The 19362-nt window shown below is 38.0% G+C and overlaps 1 protein-coding gene across 1 annotated transcript; it reads right to left on the bottom strand.

The window, feature by feature from the left end:
* Positions 1-10: 10 nt before the first annotated feature.
* On the bottom strand, positions 11-7777 carry LOC137186535 (transient receptor potential cation channel subfamily V member 1-like). The gene is made up of 15 exons (XM_067595535.1): positions 7516-7777; positions 6939-7093; positions 6328-6480; positions 5601-5738; positions 5203-5507; positions 4790-4966; positions 4129-4284; positions 2714-2809; positions 2542-2612; positions 2288-2453; positions 2137-2203; positions 1730-2046; positions 975-1099; positions 373-482; positions 11-287 (listed from the first exon to the last, which is right to left on the bottom strand). The coding sequence occupies exons 1-15, from the start codon at positions 7653-7655 to the stop codon at positions 208-210; spliced, it is 2256 nt and encodes a 751-aa protein (XP_067451636.1). The 5' UTR covers positions 7656-7777; the 3' UTR covers positions 11-207.
* Positions 7778-19362: the final 11585 nt, after the last annotated feature.

The following is a 19362-nucleotide window of genomic DNA, read 5'->3' as shown; positions in this document are numbered from 1 at the left end:
CAGGCGTGACTTGTTTACAGACAGTTTGATTTATTGCTGAAATCATCCCTAGTTTATGGTAAACATCCTGTATATACAATACCTTTAAGAAATGGAAAATAGAATATAAAAAGTTAGTATCAAAAGTAAAAAAAAAAAGCCTTGACATGTTTAGAGGGAGAGGTTACTGATGCTCTCAATAAATGTCCCTGTGATGTTCTGGTGAAGTTAAGGAGCGCCGGACTGCTGCGGTTGGCGTCTTCTTCCACGAATCCTCTTAAATAGCGGATTTAGGCTCCACATGTTCCCTGAAAGTAGAATAAATGTAAATTAATATTATTAGTGACATCTTAGCAGCGATGAGTCGTACATGCGTACGGTCTGATGGCCTACCGTCAATCTGGTCGTGGGACTGTGACATCATCATCATGCGATTCCCAGGATCTTCCTCCCGAGTTACGCCGACGTCTGACTGCCATTGTTTCCAGTTGGTTTCCCCCACCCTGAAGTTGAAGAAGACTCATGCTTGACGTGATTATAGCCTCATAATCTGATATTATGTTAAAGGACTAAAGGGTCAGTTCACCCAAATACAAAAACACATTTTCTCCAATTACCTCTAGTGATATTCATCATAATCTCTTCAACAATACAGGGTTGCTTTATTTATTTAAATACTGCAGTGTGATTTCCAGAACATCTCCACTCTGGATATTCCACTCACTGTTTCACTGGAGCAACTTTCTACCAGATAAATGGTTCTCATGTGAAAAAACTCACAGTGAATTATCTGTGGATTATCTTAACCAGGCAGGACACAAAGCACCACATCTCTTACTGTAAAAACCAAAAGGGTCATTTCACCCAAATTAAAAGAAGTTAACCAGTATTGTGCTTGTGATTGCTGGGTGTCAACAGGACCCACTGTTCCAGACCTGAGCCAAACAATTAAACAAATCAGGAGTTAATATCACACACATCCAGTGACGGTTTACCTGAAAAACGTTCTGCACTCATCCGGCTCGTTTCTGAGACACACCGTCTTGGACGCTGCAGGGTACAGTTTACTCATCAGACTCCTCGGCAGAGTCCTCTCCAGGTCCAGGATGGTCTGAGCCCTCTGAGCATGTGTGACACATTGCGAATGGTTTAACCCTCCTGTTGTCTTTCCCGTCGACCATGTAACTTTTGTCCTCCCGGGTCAATTTTGACTCGGGGAGGACAAAAGTGCATAGGCGCTATAAATTTTAATAAAACACCCAAAATTCTATGAAAGTAGTGATTATTATTTTTACTTGCAAAGTGTGTGGTATGGAACCATCAATGTGATTTTCAGGCAATTAGATGAAAGAAATCTGATATATTTTCTGATATAAAAAAATTTGAAAATGGGTCAAATTTGACCCGAGGACAAAGGAGGGTTAATATGTTATTGCATTATTGGGTTATGATCAATGAATTACTGCTGCACAGTGTAATCAACAACACTGCATCATATATTAACTGCATGTAAAATTTTAATCAATGAAGTATTCAGTAATTATATCAAGTACAATATTTCTGTTTGAAATGTAGCCAAGTTGAAAACATCTTAATGTTATTATTCTAAAAGAAATCATTCATCATATTAAACATGAACTGTTTCCTGTGTTGGATCTACTCCATCCTGGATTTGTGGGCTCAGTCTAATCTTGTGAACTTTAGGTTTTGGGTTCTGAAAGCAAGTGAACAGACTATAACAGCTTCCTACCTGCAGATTCCAGATGTTTTCACTTTCTTTGGAGATTCTTTCGACCGTGTTGCCCATCAGGGCTATGAGCATGTTGAGCAACAGGATGTAAGTAAGAACTATGTACGAGATGAGAAGGATGTAGAAAACTTCTTTGTACTGGACATGGTCAGTAAACTCCAGATCTCCCATTCCAATAGTGAACTTGAACAACTCCAGTGTTGTAAAACGGATATCGTTGTAAGTTGGCCTTTTGCATTTAAATGTCTCAACACTTAATGTCCTTCCACGTGCCAGTGTGCCATTGGCCACCTTATCATCGATAAGGGCAACGACAGCTGAAAAAGAAGAAGATTTAAGTCAGAAGTCTTAATCCTGCAGAACATCTTAAGCCTTTATTCTGTATATGTTTAACCTTTTTGTCTTACCAGCAGAGAATCCAAAGAGGAAGACGCTATAGAAGCACAAAAAGTGCAAGATGTCACCCAGGATCATCTAAAATGAGAAAAAGACTTAATGTAACCAGGCAACCCCTATTATAGTGAGACTGAAAGTAACTAAAAGTAACTTAAATCTTACTCTTTGCATCATGACATTGTACATCCCCATTTGTTTAGAGCCTCTCGAGTAGTAAAGAACGTTGATCCAAGCGAGAGCCAGCGAGAGCACAAGAAGTCCGACGTATTCTCTCAGTCCACAACAGTACAAAACAATGCAGATCAGAAGAAGAATTGCTTGCAGGAAACTGCAAAAGCAAACAAAGCGCGAGCGTTAAGAAAGATAATATTAAAAAGGTATAAAATAAATTATTTCATTTTTTGTGATACACTTACAAAAGAATGTCACAGTATCCGTCGATGTACAGAGCCTTGAAGGTCGGCGGGTTCCTTTTGAAAATAGTTATCTGAGGATTTAGAAGTCAGACGTGTGGAAATGTGAAATTTGTCTGAAATTAATTTAGATCTTTTTGTGTGTGAATTAATGGACCGGACTCCACTTTCTCACCGCTTTATAGAAAAACCACACCGCTCCGAGGACACTGATGAGCTCACCGATGCAACGCAGGTAGTCGAGTGGGACATTTTCAATGGGAAACGGTGGCTGGAGGTCAATAGATCAACAGTATTTGTTTAAGCTGATTAAAGGGAAACTTCAGTATTTTTCAACCTGGACGCTATTTATCCATCTTATTGTCTCTAAGTGACTGATAGGGATAACAATTTTTGAAAGTGGTCCAGTATTGAGTGAGAGAGTTTCAGCTGGCAGCTGTGAAACGGGCTGTAACGTAACTCTCTGAGGTAATAGTGCCCATCAACGTACGTCCACTAAAAGTGTTTTTGCGACTGACAGGCTCAGATTGTTATTATAAATGTCTGACAACATGGAATTATTATCATGTAAACAATTTTCTTTCCATTTTGCTTGATCCGGTCTGTTTTATATTGCGTCTGATAAAGTCTCGCTCTGAAATCATTTACATTACATTTCATTTACTTTTTTCATTTAGCAGATGCTTTTATCCAAAGAGACTGATGCAACACAAGCAGGGATCTAGTCAGGAGACAACAACACCAGTAAGTGCCATAAAGCTTAAGTTTGGGCCCGATAGGATGTAAATGCCAACAGGCGTTGCAACAAGGCAATGATTAGAGTGCATAGAAGCATGTTTTGTTTTTTTTTGTTTTGTTTTTTTTGTTTGTTTTTTTTCTTTCCCTACAGTTCATCAAGTGCAGAGGTGTTCGCGAGAGAGCTTGGTCTTCAGTCTTTTCTTAAAGATTGAGAGGGACTCTGCAGATTGAACAGAGTTTGGTAACTCGTTCCACCACCGGGGAACTACAGAGGAGAAGAGTCTAGCTAGTGACTCAGGGCCCTGTTGTGGTGGTGGTAAATCTCGTGAGAGATGAGTTGTTGTCGAAATCAACTAAATATTCAGCCAAGACAGAGCTGGAGAGAGGAGTGCTGGGAGGAGTTTGTTGTGTTGGAGTACAGAAAGTGTAGCTTAGTGTTATCTAAAAGATTTCCAAAGTCATGGCTGAATATTTAGCTGATTTAAGAACAAGACTTCTCCTTGAGTTAGACTTGTTTAGACACAATAACAAACAGGCTGGATCAAGCGAAAGGTAAAGAAAAAGGTTTTATTTGTCTGTTTGGTTCTTTCCATAATGTGTCAGACACTGATAATAACGTACACTGATGAGCGCTATTGCCCCAGAGGGTTACATTACAGCCTGTTTACCAGCTGCCAGCAGTCCAGCTCAATACTAGACCAGTTTCAGAAATTGTCGTCCCCATCAGTCACTTAGAAAAAAAGATGGGAAAATAGGGTCCAGGTTGAAAAATACATCAGTTTCCCTTTTAAGTTGTTAAGACAGAGTTTGTACTGTTATAAATTGGGATTTGTTGTTTGTTCAGTGTCTTACCTTGCCTTCCTTTCTGTAGAAGGCCACGGTGGTGAAGATGATCAGGTACGTCAGGTAAACCAAGAAATTCATCAAGAACAATTTAGAGGCGAATTTGTCCCACTTATCCTTGAGAAGACTGCGAAGAGGCTCGATCTGGAGCATCTCAGGGCGATTCTGAAGCAAAGGGTCACATGTCAAATTCCACATTAAAAAAACACTTCACATTCCTCCGTTGTAACTGCGCTCGTGACAATGATGAAGGCTTGTTTGCTGAAACACACCTAAGAGTCTATGTAAACTGCTGCCAGTTTATTGAAAGGTTTTTATTTGCTTTTGTGATGCCACTATGCCAGTTTATACTGTATGTTCAGCGTCCCATTCACGCCACATTAACTCTGTGCTTCACATAACTCCTCCATTATCATTGACTGTGACATAATCTTGTGACATATCATCTGATATGAGGAAGTAGGATCTGGGGTTCAGTGAAATGCAATCACTGACTCTTTTTGTTATTATTGTGTCAAATACCATACATATAGTGCATAATTCCACCTTAATGTACTATGATTTTGCAGATTGCACTCAATTATGTTAACTATGACCCTTCCTGTCACTGTTTAAAGATTCCCTTCATGTACTAAACAGTTAAAAATAAGATAAAATAGATATCGCTAACCGGAATTTCACTCCCAAAGACGATTATCTCCAACACAGAGTTGTCTTCGTTGGTGTCGATGGAGCTCGTGTCATAAAGCGAGGAGTGAACGGGTCCGTAGAACCACTCTGTGAACTTTCTGGACAGCGGCCTCGTCTCCTCATCCGTGAATTCCCGATGCAAAATGTGCCTGAACAGCTGGCCGATGAGAGATCAGAAATGACATAATCATCTTTTATGATATTTTATGACATCATATGCCTTGCACACATATTTCCATGAGCAGGTAGAGTTAATCTACACGGGTGGACATTGTCATAAATTTTATGTTATATTAATGTTGCAGGGCAGTGCATTCATGCTTAATAGGGCTGTTACTGTCAATCTGTATCTGAACATAAACACAAAGACCTTAAAAAGAAAAATAAACCTACCCCAATCTTGCCTAGCTTGGCTGCTAACTTCAGAGGAGTAAACCCGTCATTATTTTCAATAGCTTCCAACTGGACTTTTCTTTTTTTCTCGAGTTTGTTGTGGTGGATTAGTATGTCATCATACGTCTTCACAATCATATCTGTGTTTTCTGTGGTGTTGTCTGCTATGACCACCAAGGTGTGCAAGACTGTGTTTCCTTGGGAGTCTTTGTCAGTTAAGTCGGCATTCCTGTAAGGGTTCTCCATGAGGAAAGACACAATATCTGGCTGGTTGGTGCAGGCAGCCAACGACAGAGGAAGCTCTCCTGTTGGAAACACATGACGGCAAGTTTTAATGATACTATTTGATCATAAACAACCAGGATAGAAAATGTAGCTCCTGGTTATTTTCAACCCACCAAAATAAAACCCCAGTCCTGCTTTACGCTGGAAGAACTTCCCGTTGGCTTTGGCCTGCACATCTGCTCCTTTCTGGACCAGCAGTTTCACGTGACCAAAGCTCCTTCTCTCAATGGCGACGTGCAAAGCTGTCTGACCTGTGATGTATTTTGTTGGTACAGGAAACAGGCTGTTAGGGTTAGATGTTTTGTTCTGTGTTTACTTTACCTCTACATTCGAATGGTTTGTATTGTCAAGTCTCACTTTCAGAATTCACGATGAGAGAGAATTTCTAATGCATATAATCTACGTCTTTTTCACCACAGAGGTAAAGTCCAGACATATTGATGGATATTTAGATCCTGAATCTTTAAATGATTGCTTCACTTGTCATTCTGTCTTGTCAAGTTAAGTTAATTCTATCTAAAACGCCCAAAAGAACAGATTTGGTCCAAAGGGCTTCATGATCTGTACAGTATTTGACATCCTCTTTCCTTAGACCAGTGTTTTTCCATCCATGTTTTAGATGTTTCCCTGCTCCAACACACCTGATTCAAATGAATTGGTCGTTATCAGGCTTCTGCAGAGCTTGATGATGAGCTGATCATTTAAATCAGGTGTGTTGGAAGAGGGAAACATCTAAAACATGGAGGGCCGGGGGGCCCCAGGACCAGGATTGAAAAACACCGCCTCAGACCCCCGGCTTCAGACGCACATATATACACATGACAAGTTAATTTTACCTACCGTGGTAGATCGGATCTTTGTAAGATGCGTTGATTAAATTTTCTAAATCTCCAGTTTTCTCTGCTATGTCGAGGAAAACTTCAATGGTGTCATTTTTGCCGTCTTTGAGGTTCAGCAAAGCTTTCAGGAGTGCCGTTTTCCCATTTATTTCATCTGAAAGTTATGATACATTACAAATTTTTCTTTCTAATCACATTTCTATCATCATTAAATGGTGTTTCAAATAATTCCTATTAACTTAATGAATATTTACTACAATAACCCAAACGTTTACTATGGAAAGCTTCAAATCTCACACCAATTATTATATAAATTGTATTTAAGAATGTTATGGACCAAATAACATGATTTACTTCTTCAGATTCACTATTTTTTACTTTGCTTTATCCATTGATTTAGACATTTTCTCTTCTACTTGCCCCCAGTTACACCTTTTCTTAGCAAACAGCAACCAGGAAACAGTCTTGTTTTGTTTGACCAAAATGCATTTCATTAAAAGAAACTATTTTCTGAGGACATGTGGCTCTACTGTTTCAAACTAACATGGTCCTATCAGCTTGATCTTGTCAGTCACAAGTAAGATAAGACAAATAAAACTGGTTCCTACTTGCCTGTGAATTCTGGGCTTGTAAGTTGCTTATCATTAACCCGCAGGTAGTCAAGCAGGCTATTGAGTTGAGTTGTGTTTCCATGAGATGCTGCTTCAAATATTCTTTCCCTGGTGAATGCTTTACTGTAAATGCTGCCAACGCTGGTGCTGTATTTTCTGAAAGGTAGAAAATTATACAAGTCATGAAATGGATTATGCAGTTATGTAATAATTCACTGCAACAGTATTTCAACACTTTGTGTCAGATGACCAGTAAACAGTATATAAATATAATATGCAAAGAAGACTTTGTTAACATAATATTTGTATATGAGTCTTTTGGGAAAACAGACTAACCTGTGAACAAACAGCTTTCAACAAGCTGACACTTGTTTACCTGAAATCCACCAACATGTTACCTGACACTTAGCAATCCCTGAAGGCTATAATGCAAATTCCTCTTAGAAGCAGAGGCACACCACTGATTTCTATGCTGACATCTCCAGCAATAAGTCTGTGTCATTTAATGATTAAAAGCCACATACATAACATGTGAGGACTAAATCAAACACCAGTTCTTCCCCCATATAACCAGTTACCTAGATAATGAATCATTGGTGTCCATAGGTGCAGGAGTTATCTCTGAGCTGTCTTTTTTAAGGAGCCAATCCAGACCATTTCCCTCTTCTTCATGGCCTGTGTTTGCATCCACTGTGTCTGATGGCTGTCCAGCTTCCATCTTCTTTGTTGTTAATAACAGAGTCTTGATCGTGTATGACAACAAACTGTTTACTTCCTCTAGAAGCTCATCAGCTATGATGAGCTACAGCTGCGCAGGTGTAGTATTGCAAAGGTTAAAGGCAGCACTGAAGTGGAAACGGTGTTTGTTACCTTGGTTATGCTCCTCCCTCTCCACAGAGAGCAAGAGCAAGCTTGTTGTTTGCCTGGCAGCAGGTTTCCAACTGAAGAACATGCAATCAGAACCCTAACCTTAACCCTAACCCAAAAATACACAAGATCAGGTTATTTTACTGTCTGATTATATAAATAACATGTATTTATTTGGCAGGGACAGTGAATATTAATAAACATTGCTGTAAATATGCCAGAATTAGCCAAAAGGCTGGTTTTCATCTGTTGTCCCTGGTCAAATGTTACAATAGGCTCCCTAAAAGTACAAGAACTAAACGAAAAAAGGTAAAGATAAAACACAATTGCTGAAATATGGTACCGGCAGCACCACATGATAAAACATTGATAAAATTGACATGTTACATTAGAAAATGTCGATGTAAATACAGCTAAAATGACGTGACAATATTGAAGCAAGCAGGCAGTAGCCAAAGAAGCAGATGAAGCAAACAACAGGATATCAAGCAGCATTAAACAAATATTGGTTGAAGCAAGAAGGCAGTAGACTACAAAAACAGTACACGAAGCATGCAACAGGACAAAATTAAGCAGCATTAAACAAATATAATTTGAATCAAGCACGCAGTACAGAAGCATATCAAACATGAAGCAGGCAACTCCCACAGTACATATGAAACAACAACTTAGAGCTACATAAGAAACACAAACCACAACGGACAACACATGCAAGTACAGTAGTTTGAGAAACATGAGAAAAGTTCATAGACTGACATTAACAAGGAGGCAGCAGCAGAAAGGAAGTGGTTTTTAGTGCTGACAGATTCGACGTCCAATGAGTAACTGTTTCAAATGAGAACTAAATGACTAGTATGTGTTGAGTTCACTCTTGTGAGGCTCTAACAGAAAAGGCAGACAGACTAAAGGCTCTTGTGGAATAATGCAGTTCCTTCTTGTAACTCCTCCCGTGATCCGATATGAGTTTGTTCTTATGCTATAACAAAACTTCCGAGTAGGGGGTTGTGGGGGTGCATAACGTATGATTTTGTAGATAAGACATCAATTTACATGCTTAATCAGGTTTTCCCAGCTTAGAAGGTCATATTTCCTTATTATTTATTATACAAAGACTGTAGTGGTTTCAATGTAGTGTGGTTCGTCTGTGACCAGCTCATCAAAACAGTGAGTCATGAGAGAGAAAATCATTTAGTGCATGTACATCTTGGCTGCTTCAGTGGACATGTAGTGTCTTATGAATCGGAAATTGGCTAGATTTAAGAGATTTAATTTGATCTGTTTAGTTGAGATTGGGAGTAAATCAGAATTTCAAAGTATTAAATTCTTTTTACCCCCTTAACGTTTCTCAAAAACATCTGGTTCCACAGAAAGTCATTTGTCTTGGTGAAGAACATGCCGACAGTTTTAGACATATTTGGTTGCAAACACAACACTGACTGAGCGATGTTGAGACATTGACCATGGAGTTTGCGAGTTTGGCAGCAAGTTGTGTCTTCATGCTACCATGTACATACAATATGGCATCATCAGCATACAACCTCAGGACACACGTTATTAATATATAAACTAAATAAGAGCGGGCCCAGTATGGATCCTTGTGGGACACCATTGATGGTTGCGTATTCAAACAGATTGAGATTGGTTGAAGAGATATGATTCTACACATTTAAGGGCATCAACAGAAAAATTAAAGATAGACAACTTAGATAGAAGAACTGTTGGATTCACAGTATCAAATGCTTTCCTGAGATCAAGAAACACAGCACCGACAGCACCACCTTTATCCAACAGTCATTTGATTTTTTCTAAGAAGAAACAATTGGCTGTCTCAGTTGAGTGATTGGCTCTAAAGACACATGGGGTGTAGGGGAAAAGAGCAGATATTCAGGCGGTGTATAATTTGCTCAGCCACCCATTTCTCTGCAACCTTAGACATCATAGATGGGATGCTGATGGGCCTGTAACTACAGGTAGAATGGAGATCCCCAGATTTAACTTCCAGGTACCTGGAAACTTTCCCTGGGATATTGAGAGGTTAGTGATTTTGGCGATGGGATTAGCTAGTAGTGAGCTGAGATGTTTAAGCATTGTTGTGTCCATTACAAATACATCATTTGCTCTTGATGGTTTGAGACATCTGATAAATTCTCATAACCTCTGATTCAGGGACATTCCCGATGCCAAAGGCTGGCTCCATTGTGTTAGTTAGACATACATTAATATGCTCAGCAGAGAAGCCACAGAATCAACAAAGCAGTGATTAAGTGCCACTGCTACTTCAGCTGTGTCCTTTGTGAGGTTTCCATCCAGGTTCAATTGGTTTTCCTGCTTCATGATGTTGTCCTGTAAGCTTTTGTAACTGATTCCAAATTATTTTGGTGTTACCCCTAGCCTCACCAATTATAGTCATGAAAAAATCTCCCTTAGCTCTCCTTAGTTCCCTTATTACCTTATTCCTTAACATAGTGAAATGGTATTTATCATGGAACGAATTTGTCCTAATTTGTCCTAATGGCCATTACATTTAATTTAATGGCCATAAAATTTAATGAAGTACTATATTACTTGTTTAATCACATGTTCTCACTTTTAAAAGTGATGATGACGTTAAACAACACTTATATGTAGGTTTTGATTCAAATAGTGTATCTCAGTATCATCTGAATGTATGAAATGCATCACTGAAAGGTTAATTTAGTAATTTTAATAACTGATTCTGATTACAGTCATATCAATTAAGTTAATGATTTGGGAACCAATAATAAAAAAATATCACTTGGCAACTAATTTACAACTTGATATTCTTTATCTACCACTACTGAGAAATAGCGAGACGACAACGAGATCGTTGGCTTTTATAAATAAGCTTCTCACATCTATTTAAGTTAGAGAGTCTAATGTGAAATACTTAAAGTCAAACAAAATATGTGACATCACAACTAGTCTGGAGCCAATTGTGGTTCAATATGCAGAGTGTGATGCGGAAACATCTTGGATTTTTCAATGAGAGGGAAGGTGTGGATGTAATTTGTAATTTTTAACTAGGTAATTGAACTTGTGGAAAAAACAAATCAGACACAATTTATTATTCAAAGCATTTATGTTAAATTTTTAGGTTGGATTTTGTTTAGGCTTGAGTATACAATGTGTTAATTATTGTGCTTTCTTCTACTGCTCAGAAAGAGCAGATGTTGATGTTTAAAGTTAATTTGAGTGCAGTTAAAGACACCTGGAGAAAAACATTTGGTTACTGATGAGACTCGATCAGGAAGGCTTCAACCATCTATCTGATACAACTAAGAGTAAATCGGATTTTCAAGAGTGCAGTTGTGTTGTGGACATGTGATTATAAAAACATTGTGGCATCTGTACACAACTTGTATGAGGGAAGGTGCTTACTGTATACATCTGTTAAAGGTGTGGCTACACTGTGCAGCATTCAATTCAATTCAGCAAAAGAGCTGCACGATCCATTACTTCATAATTTATTCATTACTGGAAGCTGTTAGGGAATAACTTAAATAAATTAAATTTTAGCTGCACTCAACATGATTTGTAGTCAAACGGATTAGTCAAATCTACAGAGTGTTTTTTGAGTGGTTTAAAAAAATATATGAAAAACACATTTCTTAATTAGTAAGTAATAATGTTATACTGACTTTAGGACAACTGCACAAGCTATATATTCAATGTTTGATTTCATTTGATGATTAAAAATACAACCGTTACGATCACTGAGGATGAAAAAACAGAAAAATCTAATTCATTGCTGCTCTACTGTCAAGTTATTACAATTTCAGCTCTATTAAATATTTCTGAATATCCTTTAAATACTTCTGTTGTGACCTAAAGTCATGCAAAATAAGTACCTGCTTGTCGATGATCTCACTGGACTGGCTGCTTTTGGGGCTTACGCATGAGGAACACTGAGCCCAGGTGTGTCCCATATTACTGATATATATGCTGCCTTCAGGTGCAGCCCCTGCAGACAGAAAACAGAGCATCAGCAAAGAGGGCAAACAAAACAGGGGAATGGAGGAGGGAGAGAGAGTGGAGGGGGGGGGGTCACGGTAAAAGTGCTTTCCAAACAGAAACCACAAAATAGCATTCTCACAAAAAAAAAAGACAAATTGTTTCTTCAGAAAAAACATGTAGTTGAACAAAATGTAATCAGTTAATTTATGATGGTACAACATGGACCAGACCAGGAGTTTATTATGCAAAACAAGCCAATTAAAATTGTAGCATCCTGAGACTCCTGATGCTACAGGCTTTTCCCCGGCTGAAATGCTGATGTCACGGAGGCCCAGGTCTGCTCTTGATCTGTTACTGCCAGACGTGAAGTCTAAGTTGGAGAAGAAACAGTGGAAACAAAAAGTTAATCATGACACACACACCACGCTCAGAGGTTTTTCACCTGGGAATCCAGTATTTACAAAAAAAATTATGGATATGGTCCCAAATGGATTCCTGTAACGATTGAGAGCTGCACAGGTCCCCTGTATTGTACAGTCCTCATTGGAAATGGACAGGTCGTGAGGAGACATATTGACCAAATCAGGAGGCGAGAGCTAAGTGGTGTTCCTGATATAGATCCCAGTACACCTCAGGCTGTGAGCATCCCATCTCCTGTGATGCCAGGACAAGTGAAGTCCCCTGTGGTCCGAGCCCCTGACTCTCCAACCCATGTGGAAGACTCTGAGAGTGACCCACCTATGCTGGGGAGTGAGTCCCCACATGTATTGCAGGAACAGTTAACACCACTCTTAAGGCGCTCTATTAGAGAGAGACGCCCTCCTGATTATTATGGACCTTAATTAAACAGTGAAAAGAAAAAGAATATTTATCAGCTCTGCAGAGAATACCACTGTTGATTAAATTTAGTTGCTAAAAATTATTCTAAGTAGTTAGATACAAATTTAGGTGTCTTGCATTTTAAGTTCTTAACGTTTAAAACAAACCCAAAATGTAAGTTACAATTCAAGAGTTAAATTGAAGTGAGTTCAACTTTAAGTAAAATGTATCTTATGTACAATGTTGATTAAGTTGTCTTATTTTCTCTTGCAGTGAGTGTTGTCTGCAGACCTGAGAAGGGAGGGATGTAGTATCCTGAGACTTCTGGTGTTATCTAGAGGGAGCTCTAGGCTCCAGGTATGGGTTACCTGACAGGCAGGAAGTCCTGACAGGAAGTCTCTATACAGGATGCGATGGCATGTGATTCTTGCTCTGTCTGTGATCCATACAATATGTTAGTAAAAAGCCAAACAATCTACTTTTTGGTGTCCTGCGTCGTCCTTGACTTTTCCGGGTCACAATGTGATAATATTCTACAGGAGTCTATTCTGACATTTTAACTGAGCTCTTATACGTAATTTCTGATACAATACCCACATTTCTGAAAGTTTAACGTCTCTGATTTTCAGGTTGGTTCCTATGGTTCTAATATGGGGAGAACCTTTATATGAATAACATTAACTTTCATCTGTCTCTCCTGTATTAAAATATCCCTCTTCGTCCAGCTGTTAAAGTCCAACATATGATGCAAAATGTGACACGAAACATTCTAAAATGTTACCTGGATGATGGCTCTTTTGTTTTGTTTACATCACTAACTTATAAAGAAGTCAGCTATCACTATGTAGAAATTATTAAGTAACAGTTGATATTTGTTTTCATGGTCTAACTTTTCTACAGTGTCTATAACCCTTATTTTTAGAGCAGGAGGTTGTATGTGAATATTAAATAAACAGTAGTAACAAGTAACTGCTGAGTGAGACAAGCAGATTGTAAAAGGAAAATGTGCTGCATTCACTGTCCTTCTCCACATCCACATCTATGTCAAACTGGCTCCAAAGCCTGGCGCTGGTCCTGTGGACTTGGTGAGGAGGCCCCTGATGGAGCTCAGAGCGAGGAACCACAGGTTTAACCTCTGCGGAGGTTTTTTATTGGACGGCAGCATCCCTTTGAACCAATGTGTTTACTGATTGGTCAGCTGATCAGATGACACAGTAAAGTCAGGTTATTGTTGTAATACAGCAGATCAGGAAAACTACCTGTGGAACAGGAATGACGTCACCAACAGCAGCTTCTCATATTTATTTATAAAATAAAAATGACTGAATGATGAATAACACTCTTATAACTTTATTATTTCTCTTCATGGCTTCTCTTTACATTTCAGCCCCTTCGGGAAAATATGACGTCACACAGCTGCATCTCTTATAAAATCATCCTGAGCTTGAAAGGACGTCAGACTATCACAAACTAAATAAGCATTCGCCCTGAACAGTGTTGAAATTAAAAAAAGATATTTTATTATCAATGCATGTCTATGTTTCGTTTGCAGTGGAACAAAAAAAAAGTTGTAAAAATAACTGAATTCATGTTTATTCTACAAAGACGTTCTAAAATAGCCTGGACAAAATTATTGGTGCCATTTAGAAGAAATCATTGATTTGTAGTGATACTTTAAGCAGGTTATTGTGTTTTAATTAGTATCACAAGTGTTTTCAATCTTATAAACACTCATGCAGCCAGTTTAAAAGGAGAAAATTACTCACTCTGCTGTTTTGTGCCACTGTGTGCATCACATTAAACGGGGAAAACAGAAAGACAACTAAAGAGTCTGAAGACATTAGAAAAAAGATAATAGCCAAGCATGGTCAATGTAAAGGTCATGAGACGAAATGGTCTTGTACCCTTTATGTTGACCATGCTTGGCACCCAGTGCCTGAGGCAGCAAAGCAAATCCAAAACATCACTGATCCTCCTCCTTGTTTCACAATAGCTTGGTGTTCTTTTCTTTGAAGGCTTCATTGTTTCCTCTGTAAACATAAGGTTGGTGTGATTTACCAAAAGGCTCTAGTTTAGTTTCATCTGTCCAAACCACATTCTCCCAGAAGGACTGTGGCTTGTCAACATGCATTTTGGCAAAGTCCAGTCCAGTCTGGCTTTTTTATGTCTCCCTCTTAGAAATGGGGTCCTCCTGGGTCTTCTACCATGGAGCCCATTTTCGTTCAGACAGCGACGGATAGTGCAACTTGAAACTATTGTACCTTGAACTTGAAGGTCAGCTTGGATCTGTATTGAAGTTTTACTTGGTTCTTCCTCGACCATTCAAACAATCCCTCTGTTCAATGGCCAGTTTTCCTCTTGCAACCACGTCCAGAGATGTTGGCTGCAGCTCCATGGGCCTTAAACTTGTTAATAATACTGGCAACAGTGGTCACAGGAACATCAAGCTCTTTGGTCATTGTTCTAAAACCATAATAATGAGATAACTTGTTTTAATTTTCATGGGTACACAACAACCTGAGGTATATATAGTAAATATGATCTGAAACAAATACACTTTTATTTTGCAGTAAAATCATCAAACGTAAAAAGTGGCTCAGGATGAGAGGAAAACATTGGACCATTCTGAAGTGTCCTGCTATGAGTCCTGATCTGAATCCCATTGAACATCTGTGGAAAGAGCTGAAACTTGCAGTTAGGAGACAGTGCCCATCAAACCTGAGAGAACTGGAGCAGTTTGAAGAGACCAAACTACCAGCCCAGAAGAGTAGAAACGTTATTCAGAGTTACAGAAAGAGCTTGACTGCAGTTATTACCTCTAAAGGCTGAGCTACAAGATATTAAGTTAATGGGACCAATATTTCTGGCCATTTTCATTTGTTTTATTGTATTAAATAATATATTAAGTTGTAAATCAAAAGCAAAGTTTCAGTTATATTCAATGTGAAATAAAGAATGATGAATACCATATACTTCTGTCAGTTTCAACTTAATAGAGAAAATTTAGTTTTTTAAAAAAACAACAAAAAAACTGACAGTTTGAGTCTCTGCTGGGTCACGTCCACAGTCCAGTCTAATAGGAACAACAGATCAATCATATTATTGCCAGAAAGACAGATGGAATTTATTTTATGCTTATATTTTAAATAAACACAATCTCACATGAATTATAAAAGGGAAAATAAACTGCAAGTCACATTATTATCATCTCTGAAGGAGAAAATACTGTTTTTAATGATATATTAACTAACGGAGCTCCAGCTCCCTCTAGTGGACAATACAGCGAACTGCACCCTACAGTTTACTATATTACAGCACGAAACACTTTAAATATATCCCCATTTAAACACAGGGATTTGCAAACTAAAGGACACAGAACATCAGACAGGCTTTTCTTTATGAAGTGTTCACTGTAGATACAGTCAGTTAACTATCCAGTTTACAGTAACTCAACACCTGTCAGGTACTTTAGTCCCTAAACCAGTAATACTAATAATACTCTAAGCATTAATACAGACTTATTATTAATAGTAAGCCTATAGTAGGATATCATATTACAGAATTACTATAGCTCTCCTTAACATTCCTCTAAAAATAGTCCTATTTTATTGATTGTATCTTTAATCAATAGGTTTCTGTCAATAAATCTCAAAGTGACGAGTTGCTGCACAAACTGCACTGAACTCCGAAGGGTTAACTTCCTCTGAATGAAATAAACTGTATGAACGACAGCTTGTGTGCTGTGAGTCAAGCCTTCTTCAAACAAACTAAAGGATTTAAGTCTCACAGCAGGATCATCTTCGGGTCAGCAGGCCGACATGAAAACTGTGTTTATCAAATCTTTTCCTTTGCAAACGTTTGCAGGATGAAAGGAGGAGAAGTTTTAAAGGTTTTGAATCATCCCCAGGAGGCAGCGGGACACCGACACCGAGCTGTCAATTAATAGATCACCACAAAGTTTGGTTTTCGTGACATTAGAGGTTTTTTCACAGTAAAACAGGATAAATTAACTCACTCAAAGCTGCTGTTGGTCCTTAAATGTCACCCAGTAACAAGGTGCATTAATTGCTCCTAATTGAAGATCTTCTGATTGGTCGCAGGTCTGTCATGTTCTGCAAATTGAGTCACAGAGTAACCTATCAGTGAGTCAGATACACTGCAACCATGGCTCCTATAACTCTGTCACTGTGGTCATTATTGGCTCCAACATTGGCCTTCATATCACCTATGAACATATCATATGACGGACCTTGGAAACAGTTTGTTTATAACTTCATGGGACAATAGTTATAGTCAGACAATAATTATTCCCAAAGTATTTTCAGCACATTATTAAACAGTCTAAGAAGAATTTGGAGCGTCAAAACAAAGATAATGTCAATAAACATGGGGTTTTGTATCAGAAGCTAATAGAGAAGTTATGTGAAACATAGTTCACGGAACACAGATGACTCGGACAACAGTTCAGTTCAAAGGGCTGGAACAGACTAAAACATTTCAATTGGCTTATCTTAATATCCTGGTTTGGTCCATTATGTATAATCACAAGTTGACGTGGAATAAGAACTGTCCAAGAATTACAAGTTTTACTGAAGAAACAATATATCACGCTCTGTGGGAATGTCATTTTGCTGTTTCTGTGTGTCGAAACACTGATTTATTTGTCTTTGTTGAGTTGATTATGAATCAGTGATACAGTTTAATATGAAACATGTGGACAAGAAAGACCTTCTGCCCTCCGTGACATTAATCTGTCTGGTTAAAGCCAAACAGTCATCAATGGTTCACTCGAATGGACAGACTGCGGGGTGACGAAATGGATTAAATATGCAAGTTTGACACACAGAAGTAGGGCTGAGACTCCATTAAAGACAGATGGAAGATATTGTATCTGACAGATCCGCAGCTATTACAAAGAACAGGACGGATGATGTGAACAGACGTGTCCAACAAACACAAACTGCAAACAAGGCGGGACAACTTTTATTGATGCATATTTGACTGTTGTATCATTCATATTATCATTGTGTCCTTGTTACAGGAATTGCATCCTTGTAGGACGTCCTTTATTGACACACTTTTATTGGACTGCTGTATCATTCACATTACGCCCTTTTAACAAGAACTGCATCCTTGTGTTGAACTTTGTTTTACACTTTTGTTAAATTAAGTTAATATTTTTCTAAAAGGGAAGAAAATCCTATAAAGAAACTCTGTTACATGAACTGGTTGTTAGTTATACATATGTTCAGTGATCAGTTAAGCAATTATTTCAGCACATTCTTCGGGTATTACTCTTCATACACTCTTTGTTTTCATGGTCTGACTGTTCTACAGTGTCTATAACCCTTATTTTTAGAGCAAGAGGCTGCAAAGTGGTGACATGTATGCTACTATTACATGAATAGAACAAGTAATGTGCTGTGAGAAAATTAAGAGAACACTGATTTATTCTCAATGGATCCCAAACATGTCTTTGTTTGAACCTGTTAGTTCAACTTCGCTGAACTACAGTTTTGAAATCAGATGTCAGAAAGAAGCTAGAAACACTCAATACATGTGTGTTTAATTTTCTGTTTTGCATATTTTTTCTCACTGATAGCAGTGGTGGAAGAAGTATTCAGATCCTTTACTGCAGTAAAAGTAGCAATACAACAATGTAAAAAATACTCCATTAAAAGTAAAAGTCCTGCATGAAGAATCCTACTATAAAGTACATAAGTATTATGAGCTTGATGTAGTTAAAGTATTGCAGTAAAAGTACATAAGTATTATAAGCTTGATGTAGTTAAAGTATTGTAGTAAAAGTACATAAGTATTATAAGCTTGATGTAGTTAAAGTATTGCAGTAAAAGAACATAAGTATTATGAGCTTGATGTAGTTAAAGTATTGCAGTAAAAGTACATAAGTATTATGAGCTTGATGTAGTTAAAGTATTGCAGTAAAAGTAGTGGTTTGGTCCCTCTGACTGATATATTATTATATATGACATCATTAGATTATTAATAGTGAAGCATCAGTGTTAGAGCAGCATGTTACTGTTGTAGCTGCTGGAGGTGGAGCTAGTTTACACTACTTTATATACAGTTAGCTAGTTTAGTCCAGTGGTTCCCAACCTAGGGGTCGGGCCCCTCCAAAGGGTCATCAGATAAATCTGAGGGGTGGTGAGATGATTAATGGGAGAGGAAAGAAGAAAAAACAAAGTTCTGATACACTAATCTGTTTTCAGTTTTTGGACTTTTTCTCTAATCTTTGATTTTTGCTGAAATATTGGATCATTTGAACATTTATTGAAATGAAAGCATGTGAGAAGTTTAGAGGGAAAAATCACTATTTGGTGGAGCTGTTAACAACTCATAGACATGTGAAATGTGACCCCGACTACACACTGCTTTTTGTAAGACGTCAAAAGCCAAAAAGGTTGGAAACCACTGGTTTCATCTTTAACAATGTGTTGTATTTTAAAAGCTTGTTATATTATCCATTGTGTCAAATCTTCATCTGAAAAGTAACTAAAGCTGTCAAATAAATGTAGTGGAGTAGAAAGTACAATATTTCCCTCTGAAATGTAGTGGAGTGGAAGAATAAAGTAGCATCACATGGAAATACTCAAGTAAAGTACAAATACCTCTATATTGTATTTAAGTACAGTACTTGAGTAAATGTACTTAGTTACTTTCCATCACTGAATGTATATATTTATTTTTAAGACTGCAAACAAGTCTTCAGTGTAATAATTAACAGCCATCTTCATATCTCCAAC

Source organism: Thunnus thynnus, chromosome 7 (assembly GCF_963924715.1).
Source record: "Thunnus thynnus chromosome 7, fThuThy2.1, whole genome shotgun sequence".
Taxonomy (NCBI): domain Eukaryota; kingdom Metazoa; phylum Chordata; class Actinopteri; order Scombriformes; family Scombridae; genus Thunnus; species Thunnus thynnus.
Note: the sequence above shows the minus strand (reverse complement) of the source record. Positions and strands in the feature narration are given on the sequence as shown.

Coding starts and splice junctions, on each gene's coding strand:
- LOC137186535 (XM_067595535.1), bottom strand. CDS start 7,655: ATGGAAGCTGGACAGCCATCAGACACAGTGGATGCAAACACAGGCCAT. Junction 4,967..5,202: donor CCAAGCTAGGCAAGATTGGG/GTAGGTTTATTT, acceptor CTCATCGGCCAG/CTGTTCAGGCACATTTTGCA. Junction 288..372: donor GTCCCACGACCAGATTGACG/GTAGGCCATCAG, acceptor TTCTACTTTCAG/GGAACATGTGGAGCCTAAAT.